The sequence below is a fragment of the Mustela nivalis genome, assembly GCF_964662115.1.
Source record: "Mustela nivalis genome assembly, chromosome: 6".
NCBI lineage: Eukaryota > Metazoa > Chordata > Mammalia > Carnivora > Mustelidae > Mustela > Mustela nivalis.
The window spans coordinates 94,593,814-94,615,264 of NC_139025.1; the positions used below are offsets into that span (position 1 = coordinate 94,593,814).

The following is a 21,451-nucleotide window of genomic DNA, read 5'->3' on the forward strand; positions in this document are numbered from 1 at the left end:
ACTTGTGATCTCTGTCTGTCAAATAAATAAATAAAATATTTAAAAATAAATTAATCAAAAAATAAAAAAAATCTGGCATCTCATTATTTTTTTCTATAAGGATACAGTCCTGCTTTATAAGTCTAATTTGATTAGAAAAGCCTTCAAGAAGTTCTATTTTAGGAAATCATACTAGATCTGACAGTTAATTTGACCACAGTTTTAGTAGGGAAACTGAATGTGATGTAATTTTAACCCCATGTTAAGGGCACAGATATATCTTTCATTGCCTGTTTATTTCATACATGAAGCCAGTCTTCCCAAGTCCCTAGCGTACACCCCCTAGTCTTTCATTTTCTCCTACCAGTTTTATTGAGTTATAACTGAAAAATAAATCAATGTGATGTTTTGATATACATAAACATTGTGCAATGATTATGGTAGTCAAGCTAAGTAACCTATTACCTCACATAGTTTCCTTCCTTCCTCCCTTCCTGCCTGCCTGTCTTCCTTTCTTGCTTCCAGTAAGAACAACTAAGATCCATTCTCTTAGCAAATTTCAAGTATATCATATGGTATTATTAGCTAGTCACCATGCTGTACACGATCTGCAGAACTTACTCATCTTACCTCTGAAACTTTATATCCTTTGATCAACACAGCCGTTCATTTAAATGGATGTTGAAGGGGAGCAGAAAATACTATCCCCAAATATACCACTTTGGCATATTGGTTATTTTGAATTAAAGCTACTTAAAAAACAGTGCAAGAAGAATACTCTGAGCATCCTTTGTGCCCCTGAAAGCGGGAGGTAAATCTCCCAGGTGGAAGGTGCCCTCCCTGTACCAAGAGGAAGGAAATCATCCTTATCACCAGATATAAAGGGTTTGGGAGTTTATAGAAGACTATATAAGCAACTATTATTATTTCTTCACTAATTTAATACCGCAAGCCCAAACCCCTCTATCTTGTCAGTTCTTCACAAACTTACTGTTTCTTTGTCTAAAAGGTACAAAAACTTCCTGTTTTGGTCACTTCTTTGAGTCTCATTTTTTTATGGGATTCCTGTGCAAACAAAATGAAATTCCTCTTTCTCTTATTAATCTGTCATATGTCAATTTAACTACTAGATTAGCTAAAGAATCTATAAGGGAAGAAGAGAAAACTAGAAAGTTTCTACCAAGATAACGTGATTACATTCCATACAGTGAAGCCCTCAAGTACAGAATCATTTCATGTACTCATTAAAATGTTCAAAGAAACACATTTAGTCCACATTTCAGATATACTTTTTATGGACTCTGGAGTCAGAGCAAAAAATGAAGATGATTCATAAAAATTAAGTGAATTCATTAGCAATAATGAATCAGTATTTTATTATAATAGAGAATAATAATTGAGCAATAATTGAGAAGATTCTGAAATATATTGTAGGTTATATTATCTCTTTATCCTGTGTGATTCTTTTTGTCTCCCCATTTCTAAAATAAAGTTGTTCTTCCTCAGGTTTATGGATTTGTTATGTAAAATGAACTCTACCTAATGAAAATGTTTATTGTATAGATATAATGTCTATAAATTAACAAATGAGATAGATTTTTTTAGTGAGTGATAAATAATAATTTTAAAATATAGAAAAGAAAACTTTCCTGGCAGCATCAGTTGAGTTAGATGTTTTTGTTTATGTTGCATCAAGTGATGTGTACAACAGACCTGAGGGGAAGGTATTATTCCAGAGCTATAAAGGAGAAAACCAAGGATCAGGTAAATTTACTAATCTCCAAGCAATTTATGTAAATTAATTGACTTTTCCCATAATATTACATGGTAAACACAGTCCCATTTTGCAGTAATAAATCAGAGTAACAGAGATGATAAGTAAATTCACTGGAGTTATATACCTGGAAAGTCAGTGAACTAGAACTTGAACTCAAACCTTTAAGTTTAGGGCTAGCTCTCTCTGAGGCTACATTCTCATTTTAGATCTGAATGATGTGAAACCCATACCACTTATACTGGGTTACACTTGAATAGTTCCTCAATATATGCTCTTGGTTCTTATCTTTCCACCAACTATGAAGTATTAGTTCTTCAGTTAAGCCAGGTTTCTCAACCTGGGCACTATTAACATTTGGGGTTGGATAATTCTTTGTTAGGAAGAAGTCTTGTGTACTGTAAAATGTTCAGTGACATCCCTGTTCTTGCCTACTAGATGCCAATAGCACTTACCTCCCTCTTGTGATAATCAAAATGTTTCTAAGACACTGCAGAGTATCAGGGGTTACCTTGACTTTAAAATCTCTAAGTTAAGCTATTTTTAGCTTGCATTTTTAGTCTCTCCCACAGTCATTTAAACTTTGCATCTACTGAAAACAGACATAGTCTGACTCATTCAAGAAAGAAGCAAATAAAAAACAAAACAAAACAAAACAAAAAAAAAACCAACAAAAAAACTCTTAATTCTTCTACCTTCTTAAGTTGCTTTCCTACCTACTCAGACCTTACCATACTCAATTATGCCCTTTGCCATCACAATAAGGAAAACTTGTTTGATCAAAAGTTTTCAAAGACCTGGTTATGATAGGTAATTTTGTTTTAAGTGAAACAACTCCTGGTATACCTCCTTGAAATTTTTATGTTATCTATTTTAATTAATATTATTTAATTATTTATATTATTATTCTTTCACCCACACACTGGCCCTTACGAATAGATTTCCACTGAGGACCTAGCCTAGGTTTCCAAATGTGTCCCTTCCCCTTCTGCATACCTTATACTCTTTCCCTCTGACTTTATGTTCTCATTAGTCTCTCTTCTTCTCTTTGTTCCCTTTCTTTCTTTGGGCATTCCATTCAGCACTGTGTGATGACCTCGAATTTTGCAGCACTACACTCCAGTAATCAAACATTCCATTCAGCACTGTGTGATGACCTCGAATTTTGCAGCACTACACTCCAGTAATCAAAATGTTTCTGTTCACATCCAGTTTACTGGGTGTGAATATTACAGCTATCTTATCACATCATCATCTCATCACAATTTCTCTCCTCAGTTCAGCTCCTTTTTATCCCCTTTAAACTTTTCTTCACTGTGTAACTTTCCCTCTTCTTCTTCCAGGTTATAAACTTACTTTCCTGGATCTCATTCTCCCACTTGTAACATCTCATCCCTCCTTGAAGTAAAATAGTAAAATTTAAAGTCCTTAGCATGACAGCCGAGTATATAATTTTTTTAAATAATTTTTTTATTTTTTATAAACATATATTTTTATCCCCAGGGGTACAGGTCTGTGAATCACCAGGTTTACACACTTCACAGCACTCACCAAAGCACATACCCTCCGAGTATATAATTTTTTATGGTTCTAATTATACCTCTTGCTATCCTCTAGACAAAACCAGACTATTCAACATTTTATTAAGCTGGGAGACCTTTTCTATTCATTTTCTGATGCCCTTCACAGATAATCTATTCCAGTGCAAATGCGATCTCTTCTAAAAGCCTTCCTAGAGGCTTAAGTTGATATTTCTCTTTCCTATTGCCACTGTATCACTTTGCTTGTATGTAGATTGTGTTCTCCCAAAGTAAGAGTTTTAGTGTATATCTTCTTCCCCTGCCATGTTTGGTGTTCCTTGTACTCTCATGCTTTTAGTGTATATCTTTTAGTGTATGTAGATTATGTGTTCTCCCAAAGTAAGAATTTTAGTGTATATCTTCTTCCCCTGCCATGTTTGGTGCTCCTTGTACTCTCATACTTTTATGTATCTTTCATAGGATTTAGTATATAGATGCACATGGAATATTTTTCACAAATGTGTTTTAGTGTTAACTGAAGTATATTCCACTTCATATATGTCATTTATTCAACTTCTTATATTATAATCTAACTGTGCACAGAGATCTTCCTAGTGATAGACTTCAAACTCTGCAAACCATAAGCCACTCGCGTAAACTTCATTTCTACATGGAACAAGAATATTTTATCTCATTAATAATACAGGGTAATACTTAATCAAAATCAGTGCCAGGAATCAAACCAGCAACAGCAAAGGGGACAAAATAATCTTTTTGAATCATAGCATAGAGAAAATGGATTATTTGTTGTATTAAAAGTAAACCATATTTTGTTTACCAGCTTTTTAAAGAGTAATAAAAATAAGGTAGTTAGAAGAAATTTTCACTCTAATTTTATAAAATTAAGTAAATTTTATCTAATCTACTTTAAATGCAGAGTAAGTAAAATAAATCATTAACGCAAAGATATACAACTACAAGCCTATGACCTGAGCTTGGTATTTAACATTCCCATGAATTTTTAAAATACCTTCACTGCATAGTCATATGTCCACAAAGAAATATATAGCCTTTATTTGCATTTTTAGTTAGTTTCTTTAGGTGGTAAGTAAGCATGTCAAAATGCATTTTTGTAAGTACAGAGTTTGTCATAATCTCTAAAGGTAACTCCACCTCTGTACATAATTTCTCACAAATTCTCTAAATCATGCTAGACAATGGACATCCTCACCTTGGTTCACTTCCTTTGACTTCTAATACATTTTTCTCCCATTTATAGATCTTCTCTAAGGCACAGTATAATAATTGAATATGTAACTGGACACAGTCTATTTCTAATGTATATCTTTTTCAGATATAGCCTATCTGATATGATGCATGTCAGAGATGTAAATTGAATTCTTCAGTTTTTCTGTTGTGGGGTTAATTTCTTTCAAGTAGTGATATTTATAGATGCTTTTTTTCTTTTGTCAAATTGGAGTAGTACCATGGTTTTATCTAACTGATCAGCTGAAGCTTTGGATAGTAATCTAGTAATAGATGTCCAAGTTTCATCTTCCAATGGGGATTATTATTAATACCTTCCACTACATATTCCTAATAGCACAAAGTAAGTAACAACCACATTATTGACAATTACAAAAAGGACCAAAGGCAAAAAAGCAGGATCATTTAACCCTTGGGCAGTGTGTAGAGTAAAATATGTTCTGTGAATTCCACAGAGTTGAACCACCTACACTAAGGTAAATGTATGGGAAAGTACATTCTTCTTGTCTAGATGAGAAATGCTTTGGCTTTAATAGAAGGACATGCTGTGTCCTTGCTGTTTGAACATGTGGTGGATACAGAGGGAAGGGTAACTAATTAGAACTTAGAGGACATGGATTCTTGTTCTCAATTCTGTCAAAAACCAAGAATAAGTTATTGGACAAAGACTTAACCTCTGAATCTCAGTTTACTCATTTTTGAAATGATTTTAAATATTTCAAGTATATTGAAAATAAAGAAAACAACTAATTTAACGCCTTTGTTTATGGTATTCAACTTTGTAAAATTTTAATGTTTTCCCATATTTCCTTTATTTTTGTTAGGAATAAAACACTGTGAAAGGTATTAGAATATGCTACCCCAAAATATGCCAGTTTGTCATATGAATCATTTTGGGCTGAAGGCAACTGTGAAGAAGCAGATACAAGAAGAGTTCTCTACCTTCTATCTATTTGCCTAAGAGCAGGACATAAATTTGTAACAGTATACCTCTGTCCCCTCTCTACCAGGAAGGACAGAAGTTAATCACCAGAGACAAGTTTAGATCCTTTTCAGTCCAGAGAGGGCACCAAAGGAATCAGTATAACAAAACTTACTAAAAGGCTAGTGACTTTATCTTTTATTAGTTCCTCCATATATTTGCCTTCCCACAGTTTTGCTGCCCTAGGAACTAAGAGACATTTCCTTTGTCTTGTCAGTTCTTTAAAATTTATAGTTCTAAACTGAGGGTTGATAGAGGCAGGTGGGCGGGAAATGGACTAAATGAGTGATGGGCATTAAGGAGGGCATTTGTTGTGCTGAGCATACATGCTGTACATAAGTGACAAATCACTGAATTCTACTCCTGAAAAAAATATTATACTAGAATTTAAATAAAAATTTGATAAAAAATAGAATATATAGATCTTTTAAAATGCGTTTTTAAAAAATTTCTATTCAGTGTAACGGTTTTGTTAGCACCACACCCAGTGCTCCATGCAATACGTGCCCTCCCTAATACCCACCACCTGGTTTAAAATGTTTTTTTAAGACCAAGTTCTAACGACCCTTTTGAGTTACTTCTTGTGTATGTGCAATGTATATGTTAAAATAATAATAATAATAATAATAATTCTTGCATGATTTCTTTTATCTGCCTCTTGTTAGTTTAATGTACAGGGTAATTAACCTAGAATGGGGGGGAGGAAAAAATGATTTTTTCCTCTCCTACGGTTGTTAGTTGAAGTATCTTATATAGCAGCACAAACCAGTTTTTTTATTTTTTTTTAAGATTTTATTTATTTATCAGAGAGAGAGGGCGAGAGAGCAAGCACAGGCAGACAGAATGGCAGGCAGAGGCAGAGGGAGAAGCAGGCTGCCCGCCGAGCAAGGAGCCCGATGCGGGACTCAATCCCAGGACACTGGGATCATGACCCGAGCCGAAGGCAGCTGCCTAACCAACTGAGCCACTCAGGCGTCCCCAAACCAGTTTTTCTTAACCTGAATTTGATATTTAATCTTCCCATGACTTTTTTTTTTTTATAGTTTTACTCACAAGGTTATATCCAAAAAGAAATACATAATAGCCTATATTTGCATGTTTATTTAATTGTTTTGCAACTTGCTATTTTCCACTAAATCAGTTATTTGGGACAGTTATCAATAAGTCATGCATATAGTTTTAGTTCATTTTAATGCTATACTTTTCTTACTGTATAATACATTGCTTATCTGTCATTTTTTTGTGAATAGACACACAGATTGTTTCCAGTTCTTGGTATTATAAACAATGTTAAAATGAACATTTGTGTGAATAAGTACAGGCTAGAGGTTCTCTAGAGTGTATTCCTAGCAGAATAATTGCTAAGTCGTAAAGGATACAAATTTTCAACATTACTAGATGTTTCCAAATTATCCCACAAAATGGTTTTGCACATTTGCACTTAGTTTTATTTATCTGTATATTGCTTCTCACCTTTGAATTCATCCCTTTTTATATGTCCCATGATGAGAATTCCTTTAAGTATTTCTCCTTTAAAGGGTTCATGACATTAACCTTTCTCAGAGGAGGGACCTAGAGGCACATTATAAGATGAAGGGACTCTCCTACCAGTTCAGGCATGGGCTGGGGTCAGTGGTGTGTGAGGACATCCAGTGGAAATCCCAGACACTGACCCAAAATGCAGTCCCTCTCTGACCTTGAAGACCCGATTCTGGTGATAACCAATCCACAGCACTCTCCACACAGAAACCAGGGTGGTCCACTCTGAAAGGCTTTTGCCCATGCCAGAACCTAGAGGCCTTCTGTACACACACCCTACCAGTTACTGATTACCTGTTTCCCTGCTTGCACAATGGATGGACTAACATTGCCCAGCAGTTTGAATCACCTCTCACCTGGCCAAACCAGTGAACTTCTTTACTAAACTGTGAGAGAAACCAAACTTTCTCCTTGAGTTTGAGCCCTTTAGAGATTGTCCTTCTTTGGGCATACATAAAATATATTAATTTTTCTCCAATTAGGCACATGTTCACAGGTGTATTTTTGTGCTTATTATTGGTTTTTCTGTGGTTATTAATGAGTTCTAACTTGTTTCACAAATTAATAATACATGTAGTTTTCTTCTGTGAAATGCCTATTTTTAACAATGGTGAAAAGTGTCAGTAATGGTCTTTCTCATTCACAGAACCCAGATGAATTTGGTTCAGTCAGAAGTATGCCCATCAAAGGACGTGAACTAGATAATGTGTCTAAGGTAAATTAAGTCTCAATTCTCTCTCCTACTTTTATTTATTTTCACTACTATGCTTTGTTTTTACTATGTTTCTTTTCTATTTCATTATTGCCTTTTATTAAATTTTGTCTCATCTTTGTTTCCTTTATTAGTTTGAAAAATATATATTTTATTTTACTTTAGTAGCTGCAATTTTAGTATGCATAGCAAGTCAATATTAATATCTTCTCCCCATTCATTAAGGTAGGAAGAAGTATTTTCTATCTTGTTGAAAATAGAATGATCTGTTTTGTCTATTACCTCTCTATTCTTCAAAATGAGGAATTTTTATTCTACATTTCAGTTCACTGATGCATTCCTTTGTCTCTTCCTTTCTGCTGGTGAGTCCATCCACTGAATTTGGATTGTTGTTGTTGTTGTTGTTGTTTAATTTACATTTGGCAATCATTAATAATCAATTATACTTTATTTAATTTACATTTTTTATTTACATTGGTTCTTTTTTGTATCATATTTATTTGGTAAGACTTTGTGTTCTGTTCTTTGCTGAGATGTCAAATTTTTTATCATTTATTTTAAATGCATTCATAATTGCTCATTTTTAGGATAGCTTCTTTAAAATCTGGATAATTCTAACACTACTAATCCCCTTCTTCTTGACATCTATTGATTTTCTTTTTTTCATTCAAGTTGAGATTTTTCTACTCTGTTTGACTAATGATTTTTAACTGAAATCTCAACATTATGTGTATTATATTTCGAAACACTGAACCTTCTTCAACTTTTTTGTTTTACTTGGCTTATTTTTGTGTTTTCCTGATAGATGAAGACAAAGGAACACCACTTTGTTACTGCCAGGTGGGTATAGAAGTCCTGTTTCCCAACTCTGGTTCCATCAGCACCCAAAGGAAGGTAAGGACACTTCTTGTTACTGCTAGGAGGGAAGGAGAGCTCTGGACCCTTACTAGGCCTCCAGTGATATCCCTGGCTGGAAGGGATAGGATCGCCTATGCTACTGTCACTGCTACTCATTTACACCGTGGGAAGAGGTGCTGGTTCCCGTCTGACAGAGATGAAAGTTCAGGTTTCATACTTGGCCTTCTCTGACACCTCCTCAGGTGTATGGAGGTGACTGGGGTAGCTTGCTACATCTTGGCCAGCAGTACAAACCTTAGGCTACCCATTTGGCCTTTGCTGGTGTAGGTGAGGTGGGACCAAAAATTCTTTTGTGGTGTTTGGCTGAAGTAGAGAAGTTGTTGTATAAAATATTTTATTATGGTAGGCAGCCCCTTTCCTGGTTGTTTGGTTAGAATGAACCAGCTTTTGTTGAGGCCTTTTTTGGTCTATTTTCTTCAGTGTTCCTGAGTTGTTGGTGTCTTCTCACATGTCATGTAATTTCTTGGGTCCCTATGCAGTCTGCCTCCTTCTCTCCAACTTTCAGAGTGTTAACAGTGTTTGTCTTATATATAAATCAGTTTATATCCATCAGTGATTGTAATTATATTTAACAGGAAGAACATGGAAAATTGTGTCTACACTTCTTCCCTAAGAAAAGAAGTTACTGGCTTTTCTTTTATAATAGCAATATTTTCTCCTTTTATATTTGTTTTGTATGTTTAGTCATTTTGAATATATTTGCTTCATAATGTGCATCCAATAGATTTATTACTGATTTGAGAGGAGAATGAGAAGTTAGTCTGTTATTTGCTCAACTGACTGCTGTCATTTTAGTCTCTGTGTGCGTTTGTGAATTTGACTCAATTCAGTAAAGTTCAGCTGAACTTTATCTAACTTTTATCTAAACCCTGTGTGGCCACTTTCAAGGATGCAGCCATTCAAAAAGTTTTTTGGTCTGTGCTTTTTCGAATGACCCCCAAATTTCAATGACCCATGGGGTTCCCAATAGCTAAAGTTGATTTTTCAGGTTAAAGCTCTTCTGACTGTGCAGAGTATAAATACAGACTCCAAACTTCTCTATTTCCGAAAGGAATTAATTTTTCTATCCATAGGCTAGACCAGCGAGAAAAATTTGGTCTTTTCCTTGTGCTTTATAGTATCCTCTTCTGTATAACCTTTTAAGAGTCCTGGATCGAAAAGATCCAATTATACTTCACACTCTTGCAAGACAATATTTTCCACTAATGGGCAAGTGCACCGCCTATCATTTTCATGACCCGCAATCACTTTCCACCAGTTTTTCCACTCTCAAATCACCTGTTTGAGATGCGATGAGGTCATTTATTTATTTCAAAGAATGTGTCTAGAATTCATAAGTATTTTTGTAATTGTTTCAGAATTACCTAAATTTCAGTATTGTCAGTAATAGAAGTAGGATCTTATTTTTCTAATCTGCAGATATTTTGTGAGAATCAAATGAGATGATATAATGGTACAATTTACATATTACATTGTGATCATTAAGTATGTTTGGCTTTCTCATTATCATCATAACCATTATCAAATCACACAGTCCTATATTAGTTTATTTTTTTAATTCTATGTTTCACAAAGGAATCAACAAAGCATTGTGGAGTGGTAAAGTCATGAAGGGAAAAATGAGTCAAAAGTAGTTTAAAGCATACTTGGTACTAAATCGTATTCATACTGCTGTTTATTCCACCCCCTCTGTTTCAAAAAACATAATTTTTCTTTGGGGAATGGCTTTCCTTTCAAATATTAGAAGTCAGAAATTGGGGAGTTTTATATAATTTCTTTTTTATTTATTTATTGATTGATTGATTGATTGATTTTTTAATTTTTATAAACATATATTTTTATCCCCAGGGGTACAGGTCTGTGAATTACCAGGTTTACACACTTCACAGCACTCACCAAAGCACATACCCTCCCCAATGTCCATAATCCCAACCCCTTCTCCCAAAACCCCTCCCCCCAGCAACCCTCAGTTTGTTTTGTGAGATTAAGAATCACTTATGGTTTGTCTCCCTCCCAATCCCATCTTGTTTGATTTATTCTTCTCCTACCCACTTAAGCCCCCATGTTGCCTCACCACTTCCTCATATCAGGGAGATCATATGATAGTTGTCTTTCTCTGCTTGACTTATTTCGCTAAGCATGATACGCTCTAGTTCCATCCATGTTGTCGCAAATGGCAAGATTTCATTTCTTTTGATGGCTGCATAGTATTCCATTGTGTATATATACCACATCTTCTTGATCCATTCATCTGTTGATGGACATCTAGGTTCTTTCCATAGTTTGGCTATTGTGGACATTGCTGCTATAAACATTCGGGTGCATGTGCCCCTTTGGATCACTACATTTGTATCTTTAGGGTAAATACATAATTTCTTCTATTTGCTGATTATGATTGTGCTCAATTCACTTATATGATGCATGACTTTCAGTCTTCTAAGACTTATTAGTGAAAGAGGTGTTAGACTATAAGAATTAAATATTAAATTTAATAATGAAAGTATAGTCTTCCTTTAAAAAGTCAAGATAATTCTCTATTTTTAGAGAGCCTTGGAAAAATGTATTCTTAATTATGTTTTGTTGGTTGCTATGGATTAGAGAGCATGAATGATGTAGAGATAGGTGATAATATATAGAGCAATGTTGATGAAAACTGCCTACTTATATAGGGAGGATATCCATTTTTATGTGTAGTCTTTGAACTTTGAATGTCAATTCTGAACTTTAATACAGTGATATAGAGGAACACTGTGGGCTCAAGTTTTATTATTTGTAGCATGGTTAATGTAAATTTATGAATCTTACTTGGTTTCTGAGTTTGGATGATGAGTTCTGCAACATAATCTGTTTGCTCTTTGGTCCATATGTTTGTATACTTTATAGTGAGAGTTCACATTGCAAAAAAATACCATCCATGCATACAAAAAAAAAGTGCTAATCTATTTAGTTTCTTAGTTCAGATAGAAATAGTTGGAATAGCAAAGAATATAAGTGTGGGTTTTGTATACATTTACAGAGAGAAAGAGACAGAATGAGATTTATAACCAGAAATGGTGAAAACATGGTAAAATTTATGATGATACCTACCTCTCATTTGTGATACCAGGTAAATGATGACTGGATAATAACTGCAAATCAGTCGCTATACTGAAACTTTAAAATGATTTAAATATTTTACATTACTTTAATATTTTGTACATTTTTATATTAAATTTATTAGAAAAAGCATGGATTTGACAGACACATTTTATAGTTAAAGAAAAGACTTACTATAAATAATTTTAGTCTGAAATAAAAATTATTTCATAAGTAAAAAATAGGAAGTCCAATTCTTTTATCTAAAATTGTTTACTATTAGAAAATGGCAGAAAGAGAAAAAAAATGGGTGCTATGATATTTCAGAACCGTACTTGACAGAGTAAGGTACACTAACCTGGCTTTTATTAGTGTTACTTATCACAAGGAATAGCTGGGAAACTTTCAGAAACACACTTGTCGACTCCTTAGCTTTTGCATTGCTGATATCACCTCCTTGTTTCTTAAAGTATAGATCAGGGGGTTTAAAAGAGGGGTGAAAACAGTATAAAATATGGAGAGAACCTTATCCACTGGAAGACTGCTAAACGGCCAGGCATAAATAAAGATGCAGGGCGCAAAGAAGAGGGTCACCACAGTGATATGGGCAGTCAGGGTGGCCCTTGCCTTGGCCATGCCTGTTGAGGAATGCCGCCGCACGGTAACCAGGATGACTGTGTAGGAGATCAGCAAGAGCACAAAGGAGCTCATGGCTATTAGACCACTGTCTGAAAGCATCAGTACCTCAAGAGTAAAGGTATTGGTGCAGGCAAGTTTGATAACCAAGGGAAGATCACAGAAAAAACTGTCCACTTTATTGGGGCCACAAAACGGAAGGTTTACTGTGAAGATTAACTGACTCACTGAGTGGAAAACCCCAATGAGCCAGGAGCCCACCACAAGGCTTGTGCACTTGCGCAGACTCATAATGGACGCATAGTACAGGGGTCGACATATGGCGACATATCTATCATATGCCATGGCCACAAGGAGCATCATTTCACCAGCAGCAAAGACATGCAGAAAGAATATCTGGGCCATGCAGCCCTCAAAAGAGATGGTCTTGTGCTCCATAAGGAAATCAATAATCATTTTGGGTGTGGCAAAGGTGGAGAGACACACATCAATGAAGGAGAGGTTACTAAGTAGGAAGTACATGGGTGTGTGTAGTGCAGGTTCGGAGATGACAGTGAACACAATGAGGAGGTTCCCCAGCACAATGGAGAAATAGAAAAGTGTAAAAAACACAAAATAGAACAGTTGTAGCTCTTGAGAACCCGAAAGACCGTGCAATATAAATTCAGTCACTCCCGATTTATTTCCTTGGTCCATGATTTCAAACTTCTGAGATGGGATCAGAAATGTTCCTGTCAAGTGAAATGGAGAAAACATCATCATATTGTGCCAGTGAATGAGCAAAGCTAAGCCTGGGCTATCAGATTCCATTCAGCATACTTATCTATTTAGATCCTCGTAAGCACACAGATAAATGTTATATGCAGTCATTTATTTTGTAATGACTCTCTAACCTTGGCTTTCATCTCTGAATCCCAACCTGATAGTCAAGTTTCAAAACACAAGTTTACATGTCACTTCCATAACTAAAGGCATACTGATAATAGTGCCCTCTCCCTTCCATAGCTTCCATCTCATTTTAAATCACTCCCTATAGGTAATAAAATCAACTTATTTCTGTTTTCCCCTCCTGTTTGTATTTTTGAAAAAATAAACATGTACTTATTAAATAAATAAATCAATAAGTAAAATTCCTGATGAATGGGAAACTTGCGGTCTGAGTCATACTGACAGGTTTCAAATGCTATTTCTTATGATTCATAGTGCTATGACCTTGGGGAAGTTAATTAAACTCTCTGTGCTTTAGCTTTTGCCTCTGTGAATTAGGAGAAATAATAGTATATGCCTGAAAGGATTATTGTAAGGATGAAGAAAACTATAATAGATGAACTACTTAGAACAGTACCTGACCCATGACAGATGTTCAGTAGATGTTAGGTACTATGCCTTGATGAAAATGTTTTCAGGTATAAACTAACATACTACATAAATTATTAAAGTATATACTTGTCCTACTTAAGAGAACAACTACTTCATGTGTGTTGATGGTGTCTGTTTACATGTAAGTGTGTGAATATTTGAGTTAATAATTGATATCATACTTTTAGCTTTTTAATTAGTTCCTAATTTAGATTCTTTGTAAATGCGTAATGGCTTTTTTCTACCCAGTGACTCTGAATTTCTGTGAATTTAATATGTGATCCTCAGCATCAAATACAGAAAAGGATACCGCATTTGCTGATATTATCAATCTATATCTTCTCTCTCAATTTATATAAATACATTTTAGGATTCTGAAGGAAATTACATTTTATTAATTCTTTGATTTTTTTAAAAGTACATTACTCATAGATAGTATTCAGTAATGCTTGTTGATCCCACTATACAAAAAATAAAATTTTTAGTTTCACATCAGTTAAGAGAGAACTGCTTTTATTTTCTTCTGTTTTTCTTTTCTTGTTTTTTTCATTTTCTTTTTTTTATTTTCTGTTTTTATTTTCTTTTATTTTCTTCTGCTAATTATGCCTATGTGGTTTGTAGAAAACTAAAAAAAAAAAAAAATTCTTTTTAAGAGGCTTTGATCCTTGGTCATCTGGGTGACTCCATTTATTAAGCGTCTGGCTCTTAATGTCAGCTCACATCATGATCCCAGGGTCACAAGATTAAACCCTGTCTCAGGCTCCCTGCTCAGCCGAGAGTCTGCTTGAGATTCTCTCTCTCCCTCTCACCCTACCCCTAACTCATGCTCACTCTCTCTTTTTGTCTCAGTTTCAAATAAATATTTAGAAATGGCTTTGATTCCTTTCTTTGAAAAATAGTTCTGTTCTGTTTCTCAGAGTCCGCAGTCTCTCATGGTTTGGTGGGAGGTTGAGTGAGCCTGGCGGTGGGTATTAAGGAGGGCACATATTGCATGGAGCATTAGGTGTGGTGTATAAACAATGAATTCTGGAACACTGAAAGGAAATTTAAAAAAAACTGCTATTAAATATACAAACCACAAAAAAAAAGAAAAATAGCTCTATTTTGATAACTTATGAAGTTGGAATGATGATGGAGGGGAGGGAAGCAAGAGGGTTGGTGAGCCTGTTGGTGGGTATTAAGGAGGGCACATATTGCATGGCGCACTGGGTGTGGTGCATAAACAATGAATCTTGGAACAGGAAAAAAAAATAAAGCTAAGGTATTAAAAAATTAATTTATTAAAGAATATTCTGCAGAAACCAAGTAGGATGCATAACAAAGAATACCTGAGGGGCACCTGGGTAGCTCAGTGGGTTAAACCTCTGCCTTCTGCTCAGGTCATGAGCTCAGGGTCCTGGGATTGTAACCTTATCTGGTATTAAGGAAAAGTACAATAGGGGTCTAAAACACATTTGCTAAAATCAACTATATGATCTCTTATTACTGTCATGTACCTAGAAAAGCTTATAAAGACCTATTGTAAGTTATTAAAAGTGGTTATCTCTGGGTAAAAGAGTATAGTGTTCTATTCGTTATTCATTTATGTATTTGCTGAGTTTTCTTTCTTGCAATAAGCATATAATCTTTTTAAACTGAAGAAACAGCAAAGCTCTTTTTAATTTACAAGTTTCTATTTTTGATTTAGAAAATTTAGTAACAAGATGAAATAAGATTATCTTTAATGAGAACACACAGGGTTAATAACTGTTAATATAAATCCTTATATATATATACAGTGCATATCATTTTATAACCAACCACTAATAATAAATACTTCCCATGTCAATACAGTAGTTATATAACAGTTTTTTTAATGTACTTGTGGTATTTTTATTTTATAGAAGTTTTTAATTTTCCCTGTTATTAACATGTAATAACCTTGCTTTTTATTTCACTAAAACTTTATGATTATGCATAACCATTTAGGATATATTATTATTAATTTTAGAACTCAGAAATATTTTACTTATTGAACCAAAACTTAATATCACTAAAATATTCTATGAGAAAGACTATTATTCATCTCGCCCTTTATTGACAAGATGGTATATTAAAACTTTTATTTTTACTTATTGCCACAGGAAAATGCATCTTACTGATGTTTCAGTGCATTTAATAAACATTAGTGGAATTGACACTTATTCATGAATTGGTCCTTTGTATATTTTTACTTCTCAATTGCCTATCCATATTATTGCCCATTTTACTATTGAGCTCCTCATCTTCCTAATATATATATGTAAAGATATTTTTGCTTTAAGGTATTGCCATTTTTTTATAAATATTCCACAAATATTTTAGTTCACTCTTTTCATTTTATTTTTATTTAATTTTCAATGAAATTAGTTAAAATATATGAATAAACTAAGATCTACAATTTTTCCCAAATATTTTTGCCCTTAATGTCTTGCTTAAAAAGTTTTTATATAATATTATATATTGTTTCACTTATCAAAAGGCATATTAATTGTTTAATTCAGTAGCTAAACAAAATTTTGAAACATTTATGGCTATGGCAGAAGTAAATTCATTGAGTGATCAAGAGTGAAAGTTTCGGGCACCTGGGTGGCTCAGTGGGTTAAGCCACTGCCTTCAGCTCAGGTCATGATCTCAGGGTCCTGGGATCGAGTCCCACATCCGGCTCTCTACTCGTCAGGGAGCCTGCTTCCCTCTCTCTCTCTCTCTTTCTGCCTGCCTCTCTGTCTACTTGTGATCTCTCTCTATCAAATGAATAAATAAAATCTTTTTAAAAAAAAAAGAGTTAAAGTTTGGGGGGGATGAGTCAAGATGGCGGAGAAGTAGCATTCTGAGGTAGCAGCTGAGGTATCAGGAGATCAAATAGATAGCTTATCTAAACTTTGTAAACACATACAAATCCAACAGGAAGTTGAAGAGAAGAACAGCAATTCTAGAAACAGAAAATCAATCACTTTCTGAAAGGTTTGACTAGCGGAGAAGTGAATCCAAAGTGAAGGGAAGATAGACCGTGGGGGGAGGGGCCGGCTCCTGGTAAGTGGCGGAGCAACGGAGCACAAAATCAGCACTTTTAAAAGTCTGTTACGCTAACAGACATCGCTCCACAGGCTAAACCGGGGTGAAGCCCATGCGGGGTCAGCGTGGCCCCAGGTCCTGCAGGATCACAGAAGGATCGGGGGTGTCTGAGTGTCACAGAGCTTGCAGGTATTAGAACGGGGAAGCCAGCTACAGAGACAGAGCTGAGGAGTAAGCTCTCACCTCGGAATTACCTTGAACTGTTCGCAGGCTGGGTGAGATGGGAGCACAGCCAGAGGCTAGGGAGACAGGAGTGATTGGGTGCAATTCTCTAAGCGCGCACTGAAGAGTGGGGCCCCAAGCCCTCAGCTCCTCTGAGCAGCAGTCTAGGAGGCTGCCATTTTCATTCCCATTCTCTAGAACTCTACAGAAAGCATTCAGGGAACAAAAGCTGCTGAAAGCAAACCCGAGTGGATTAATCACCCTGGTCCCTGGTAAAGATGGTACAATTCCACCTGGGGGGAAAGACGCTTGAGAATCACTACAACAGGCCCCTCCCCCAGAAGATGAACAAGAAATCCAGCCAGGACCAAGTTCACCTAACAAGGAGTGCAGGTTCAATACCAAGGAGAGCAGCAGAATTCAAGAGGAGGAGAAAGCAAAGCACGAAACTCATGGCTTTCTCCCAATGATTCTTTAGTCTTGCAGTTAACTTAATTTTTTTTCTTCTCTGATAAATTATTTTTTAACTTTTACCCCTTTCTTTTTAACTAGTCTATTATATATATATATATATATATATATATATATATATATTTCTTTTTCTTTCTATATTTTTTCTTTATTTGTTTTCTTTTTTTAATTTTTTTTTTATTCTTTTTCTGAACCTCTTCTTATACCCTTTCTCATGCCCCCCCCCCACGATTTGGGGTCTCTTCTGATTAGGTTAAAGCATATTTTCCTGGTGTCTTTGCCACCCTTTTAGTATTTTACTTGCTCCTTCATATACTCTTAACTGGACAAAACGACAAGGCAGAAAAATTCACCACAAAAAAAAAACAACAAAAAACAAAAAACAAAAAAAAACAAAAACCACAAGAAGCAGTACCAAAGGCTAGGGACCTAATCAATACAAACATTGGTAATATGTCAGATCTAGAGTTCAGAATGATGATTCTCAAGGTTCTAGCCAGGCTCGAAAAAGGCAAGGAAGATATTAGAGAAACCCTCTCGGGAGATATAAAAGCCCTCCGTGGAGAAATAAAAGAACTAAAAATCTAACCAAGTTGAAATCAAAAATGCTATTAATGAGTTGCAATAAAAAATGGAGGCTCTCACTGCTAGGATAAATGTGATCTAGAAGAAAGAATTAGTGATCTAGAAGGCCAAATGACAGAGAATAAAGAAGCTGAGAAAAAGAGGGACAAACAGCTACTGGACCACAAGGGGAGAATTCAAGAGATAAGTGATACCATAAGACAAAACAGAATAAGAATAATTGGAATTCCAGAAGAAGAAGAAAGAGGGGAGCAAAAGGTATATTGGAGAGAATTATTGGAGAGAATTTTGCTAATATGGCAAAGGAAACAAGCATCAAAATCCAGGAGGTGCAGAGAACCCCCCTCAAAATCAACAAGAATAGGTCCACACCCCATCACCTAATAGTAAAATTTACAAGTCTAAGTGACAAAGAGAAAATCCTGAAAGCAGCCCTGGAAAAGAAGTCTGTAACATACAATGGAAAAATATTAGATTGGCAGCAGACTTATCCACAGAGACCTGGCAGGCCAGAAAGAGCTGGCATGATATATTCAGAGCACTAAACAAGAAAAACATACAGCCAAGAATACTATATCCAGCTAGGCTATCATTGAAAATAGAAGGAGAGATTAAAAGCTTCCAGTACAAACAAAAACTAAAAGAATTTGCAAACACCAAACCAGCTCTATAGGAAATATTGAAAGGGGTCCTCTAAGCAAAGAGAGAGCCTAAAAGTAATAGAACAGAAAGGAACAGAGACAATATACAGTAACAGTCACCTTACAGGCAATACAATGGCACTAAATTCATATCTCTCAATAGTTACCCTGAATGTTAATGGGCTAAATGCCCCAATCAAAAGACACAGTGTATCAGAAAGGATAAAAAAACCAAAACCCATCAATATGTTACCTACAAGAATTTCGTTTTAGACCCAAATACACCTCCAGATTTAAAGAGAGTGGGTGGTAAAGAATTTACCATGCTAATTGACATCAGAAGAAAGCTGGGGTGGCAATCCTTATATCATATCAAATAGATTTTATGCCAAAGACTATAATAAGAGATGAGGAAGGACACTGTATCATACTCAAATGGTCTGTCCAAAAAGAAGATCTAACAATTTTAAATATCTATGCCCCTAATGTGGGAGCAGCCAACTATAGAAACCAGTTAATAACAAAATCAAAGAAACACATCTACAATAATACAATAATAGTAGGGTATTTTAACACTCCCCTCAATGAAATGGACATATCATCTAAGCAAAAGACCAACAAGGAAATAAAGGCCTTAAATGACACACTGGACCAGATGGACATCACAGATATATTCAGAACATTTCATTCCAAAGCAACAGAATACATATTCTTCTCTATTGTACATGGAACATTCTCCAGAATAGATCACATCCTGGGTCCTAAATCATTTCTCAACCCATATCAAAAGATTGGGATCATTCCCTGCATAATTTCAGACCACAATGCTCTGAAGCTAGAAATCAATCACAAGAGGAAATTTGGAAAGGACCCAAATACATGGAGACTAACCAGCATCCTTCTAAAGAATGAATGGGTCAACCAGGAAATAAAAGAATTGAAAAAAATTCATGGAAACAAATGATAATGAGAACACAACAGTTGAAAATCTGTGGGACACAAAAAAGGCAGTCTTGAGAGGAAAATATATAGTGGTACAAGCCTTTCTCAAGAAAGAAGAAAGGTCTCAAGTACACAACCTAACCCTACACCTAAAGAAGCTGGAGAAAGAACAAGAAAGAAACCCTAAACCCAGCAGGAGAAGAGAAATCATAAAGATCAGAGCCGAAATTGATGAAATAGAAACAAACAAACAAACAACAACAACAAAAAAACAGAAGAAATCAATGAAAATAGGAGCTGGTTCTTTGAATGAATTAATAGGATTGATAAACCCATGGCCAGACTAATCAAAAAGAAAAGAGAAAGGACCCTAATAAATAAAATCATGAATAAAAGAGGAGAGATAACAACTAACACCAAATAAATACAGACAATTATAAGAAAATACTATGAGCAGCTCTATGCCAACAAATTTGACAATGTGGAAGAAATGGAAGCATTCGTAGAGACATATAAAGTACCACAACTGAACCAGGAAGAAATAGAAAGCCTGAACAGACCCATAACCAGTAAGCAGATTGAAACAGTCATTAAAAATCTCCAAACAAACAAAATCCCAGGGCCAGACGGCTTCCTGGGAGAATTCTATCAAACATTTATTTATTTGTTTGTTTGTTTGTTTGTTTGTTTTTAAGGATTTTATTTATTTATTTGACAGACAAAGAACACAAGTAGACAGAGGCAGGCATTTAGAGAGGAAGGGAAGCAGGACCCCTGCTAGCAGAGCGCCCGATGTGTGACTCGATCCCAGGACCCTGAGATCATGACCTGAGCCAAAGGCAACGGCTTAACCCACTGAGCCACCCAGGCGCCCCTCTATCAAACATTTAAAGAAGAACTAGTTCCTATTCTCCTGAAACTGTTCCAAAAAATAGAAATGGAATGAAAACTTCCAAACTCATTTTATGAGGCCAGCATCACCTTGATCCCCAAACCAGACAAGAATCCCATCAAAAAAGAGAATTAAAGACCAATATCCTTGATGAACACAGATGTGAAAATTCTCACCAAATACTAGCCAATAGGAAGTACATTAAAAGGATTATTCACCATGACCAAGTGGGATTTATTCCCGGACTGCAAGTTTGGTTCAACATCCACAAATCAATCAATGTGATACAACACAGAAAGAACAAGAACCCCATGATACTCTCAATAGATGCTGAAAAAGCATTTGACAAAGTACAGCATCCCTTTCTGATCAAAACTCTTCAAAGTGTAGGGTTAGAGGGCACATACCTCAATATCATCAAAGCCATCTATGAAAAACCCACCGCAAATATCATTCTCAATGGAGAAAAACTGAAAGCTTTTCCACTAAGGTCAGGAACACGGCAGGGATGTCCATTATCACCACTGCTATTCAATGTAGTACTAGAAGTCCCAGCCGCAGCAATCAGACAACAAAAGGAAATTAAAGGCATCCAAATCGGCAAAGAAGAAGTCAAACTATCATTCTTCATAGATGATATGATACTATATGTGGAAAACCCAAAGACTCCACTCCAAAACTGCTAGAACTTGTACAGGGATTCAGTAAAGTGTCAAGATATAAAATCAATGCACAGAAATCAGTTGCATTTCTCTACACCAACAACAAGACAGAAGAAAGAGAAATTAGGGAGTCAATCCCATTTACAATTGCACCCAAAACCATAAGATACCTAGGAATAAACCTAACCAAAGAGGCACAGAATCTCTACTCAGAAAACTATAAAGTACTCATGAAAGAAATTG

General features: G+C 35.4%; 1 protein-coding gene across 1 annotated transcript; it reads right to left on the minus strand.

The window, feature by feature from the left end:
* Nucleotides 1-11,878: 11,878 nt before the first annotated feature.
* LOC309867757 (olfactory receptor 4K15-like) lies at nucleotides 11,879-13,097 on the minus strand (the record flags this gene model as incomplete). The annotated part of the gene is made up of 1 exon (XM_082736827.1): nucleotides 11,879-13,097. The coding sequence occupies one exon, from the start codon at nucleotides 13,095-13,097 to the stop codon at nucleotides 12,171-12,173; it is 927 nt and encodes a 308-aa protein (XP_082592953.1). The 3' UTR covers nucleotides 11,879-12,170.
* Nucleotides 13,098-21,451: the final 8,354 nt, after the last annotated feature.